At 46.4% G+C, this 4,016-nt stretch overlaps 1 protein-coding gene across 1 annotated transcript; it reads left to right on the top strand.

Moving 5' to 3' along the window:
- Positions 1-225: 225 nt before the first annotated feature.
- On the top strand, positions 226-4,016 carry LOC113810880 (uncharacterized). The gene is made up of 3 exons (XM_070139686.1): positions 226-402; positions 1,764-2,893; positions 3,065-4,016. The coding sequence occupies exons 1-3, from the start codon at positions 254-256 to the stop codon at positions 3,796-3,798; spliced, it is 2,013 nt and encodes a 670-aa protein (XP_069995787.1). The 5' UTR covers positions 226-253; the 3' UTR covers positions 3,799-4,016.

Raw genomic sequence — 4,016 nt, forward strand, 5'->3', positions numbered from 1 at the left:
TTAAAATAACAACTTGCAATACAGATTGAACTGATAACATATGATGCCTCGTTAAGAAAAAAAGAAAAAAAGAAAGAAAGAAAGAATGAAACAAAAGTATGAAAAGAAAGAACAAATAAAAAGAAACAAATAACAAAAAAAAGACAAGAAAGAACGAAAATAAAGTAAACAAACATCAACAACAACAAAAAAAACTAATAAAACATTAACCCTTTCCCCCCAGATCTTCCGCGGAGACCTCGCCCAGCTGTCCATGTGGAACCGACCGCTGCATTCGGGAGAGATAGGAGCCCTGGCCCAGTGTCGGTCGAGCGGTCGGGGGAACGTCTTCAGCTCCGACACGGCAGAGTTCGAAAATTTCGGAGTGAAGGAAAAGTGGGTCGACATTCTGGATCTGTGCAGGTAAAGGAGGGGTGGGGGGGGGGGGGGGGGGTAGGGATGGTGGTGGTGAAGATGGTGATGCAGGTGAGGGGGATGGTGATGGTAGTGGTAATGGTGGTGGTGATAATAGGATGGTATTTGGTAATGATGGTGATAATAATGGTGATATGGATGTTGGTAATAATGGTGATTTTGATGGTGATAATGGGATGATGATGGTGATAGTGATGATGATGATGAGGAAGAGGGGCAGGAAAAGGAGGAGGAGGAGGAGGATATTGATGATAGCGGGACGATGTTTGTAATGATGGTGGTGATGATCGTGATGGTGATGCTATCCCTAATGATGATGAAGAAGAAAACGAAAGTGAAGGGTCGAGAAAGAGGAGTAGAAGAAGCAGGATTGGAGAAGGAAGAAAATATGTAAAAAGGAAGAAGCAGAAGAAAAAGGAAGAAAGAAACAAAAAGAAAGACCAACTAAATTCATTGAGTCAATCGATTTCGAGTCATTGTGCTTTGAGCTTCCAATAGCATTTTGTGCCATGGGGGATCCATGCATAGTATTAAATTATTTACCTTCCAAATGTCTTCCTATTGAAACGCACTGAACGCCGAACCAGACACAAAAGAACATGATGAAAGGATGAAAAATTAAAGTTCAGTCCAAGAGATGTGTATTGAACGCTGACAATATGACATGCACATAGCAACTACAGTCACAGATGTAAAATGCATATTTGCCAATACGTGTCTATAAATAGTATTGTAAGACATAATCTGTACCAGCATTTTTTTTTCTTCTTTTTAATGATATTTTTTAATGTTTACGTTTGCTTTTCACCGGTCTAGAATAAGACACAAACCTCGTTAATAAAGGTGAATCATCTTAATCCTTAATACTCAGTATTTGAAGGCGATAAACATTGTACTTTACGTTCCAGCATTGTACTTTCATGAGAAGTTAATATTCAAGCAACAAATACATTTGTGGAATATTCTATATTAAATTATTTCTGTATTCGCTCTCTGTTTATCTTCATACTGTTTGAATTCTCGATGATCTCTGCAATTTATTTATTTATTTTTTTCATATTGTAAGGTCATCTATGACAAGACTTGGCGTGCTGTAATTCATATAGGATATGTGACTAATTTCTTCATGTAATTTCATCTGATTTTTTATCAACTTTTGGTATAAATGAAAGAAAGAAAAAAAACGAAGACAAGTATCTTAACGTTTCCCCGATGTATCGAGAAAATTTATAGAAAAACAATGAAGTGGACATAGCTGTTTGTAGACGAAAGTTCTTAGTATTACTTTATTTCCATAACAAATTATGTATTTTGTATTCTACATAAAGTATAATTCCTCTCTCCCTCAGGCCAGTCCAGCACAACCTGATTCTACCCGAGACAAGGACAGTAGAGGAATCCCTCGACATGTGCAAGCTCCTGAACGCCACCATCGCCGTTCCCGCCTCGCCCCTCGACAACGAGAGCCTGCAGAACGACACGATCGCCTTCGCCGACGTCTGCCTCCCAACGGCGTCGTGGAAGGTTTGGCTCGGGATAAGCGACGCCGAAGAAGACGGCGTCTGGAGGCGGTTCGGATCGTCCGACAGAGTCACCTACACGAACTTCGCGCCCGTGAACGCAGCCTCGTCGTACAGCTGCGCCTCCATGATGGTGAACGGCTTCTGGGACGGCGATCTGTGCACCAACAAGAGGTGCACGTCCTGCCACGTCGAACCGGCGGATTACTTGGTGGTGAGAGGCCTCTGCTTCGAATCCGAGTATCGATCTCGGTTTCGGGTGGACGAGTACATCGAAGGCCGCCCGTTCTTCCGTGGATATTACGACCTGGTGATCGTGTGGCGGCCTGAGGTCAAGAAATGGGTCATGATCAACACGGCGAGCAACAGCACGCTTCTGAGGACGTCTTCCGTTACAAAGGATTATCCGCTCGGAATGCGCCAGTGGGACGTCGTCAGCGAGGTGTGCGAGGTAACGGAAGGGGACGTCCTGATGGTGAGTCTGTCGCACTGCTCCCCCGTGCACTTCATGTGTCGCTCCGGCCACTGCATCCCGAGGGAACTGCGCTGCGACTTCCGGTACGACTGTCGCGACGGTAGCGATGAATCGAACTGCCACGTGGTGGAAGTGTCCGACGAGCAGCAGCGTCACATCCCTCCCTCGGGCCCCGACGGAGGGCCCCTCAGACTGAGAGCTGCACTCGTGATCTCGCGCATCGCCAACATCGACGACATCAACATGGCCATCACCCTCGAGTTCCAGTTCACGCTCACCTGGACGGATCGGCGCCTAAGGTTCCGGCACCTGAAGGACACGAAGAACGGCACGATTCTGACCGAGGCGGACGCGGAGAAGCTGTGGCGGCCGCGCTATCAGCTGGTCAACCTGGAGGGCGGAGATCAGAAGCTGCTGGCCCAGAGCTTCATGGTCAACGGCGCCAACGACGGCACAACGCCAGACTTCAACAGCGTCGACATGGGTAACTGGTCATTTTATTTTTCCTCTTCACACGCACACACAATGGGTACATTTTGATGTTGATGCATGTGTCGATCACAAGTAAAGCAATATAAAATATAATTCATAACAGATCTTTTTTCAAAGTTAATCATGATTTCACACCTGATGCTGGTCTTTGCTTCGCTCCCAGACGTGCGGTACCCGGGCGCGATGAACGAGCTGTCCATGATCCAGCGCTTCACCGCCCGCGTCACCTGCTACTTCCACCTGTACAGTTATCCCTTCGACATCCAGCACTGCAGCATCGACCTGCGACTCCCGACGGAGCACGAGGGCTATGTCGCCTTCTCCCTCTCCGACGCGGAGGTCCTCTACACGGGCCCGAGGACGCTGTCGACCTACACGATACGGGACGAGAGGATCGATCGGTCCCTCGGCCCCAGCGCCCTCAGCGTCTACTTCGACCTCCATCGCCGCCAGGGAGTCATCCTCTTCTCCACTTTCCTGCCGTCGGGGATGCTCCTGCTGGTGAGCTGGGCGACGCTCTTCCTGGGCCTGGACGCCCTCAACGCCCGCGCCATCATGTCCCTCACGACGCTGCTGGTGCTCTACACGCTCTTCTCGAACATGTCTCGTTCTCTGCCCTCCGGCGCGGCCATCAAACTGATCGACATCTGGTTCTTTGTGATCATCTTTCTCCTCTTCGTAAACATCCTCATTCATATATTTGTGGACAATAAAGTACCAGAAACAACTAATAGGATATTCGTCAAAGGGAACACCCAAACAAACAGCATTTCTGTCGTTAAACCTCAGACTTCACGTTCTGTTAAGTTCCTAAAGGTATACAGGCTGATAGGCTTACCTGTTATTGTTGTTCTGTTTAACATCTTGTTCTGGTCAGCTGTTTTTCTTGAATCTTAGATTTTTAGCCCTCTGACAGATGTAATAAAATGGTATTATTTGATACCTGTGTGATCTAGCAACATAGCAAATAAATATATTTTCAAAGTATATTTTTCATGCTGGATAAAAAAATTATTATTATATCACATGCCAACCCAAATTTAAAAGAATATATCCAGATAAATATAGCTGGTTGTCGAAACAATATTCAGGAAAAGCTGTGAATAGAACTTCGT

This window comes from Penaeus vannamei, chromosome 26 (assembly GCF_042767895.1).
Source record: "Penaeus vannamei isolate JL-2024 chromosome 26, ASM4276789v1, whole genome shotgun sequence".
NCBI lineage: Eukaryota > Metazoa > Arthropoda > Malacostraca > Decapoda > Penaeidae > Penaeus > Penaeus vannamei.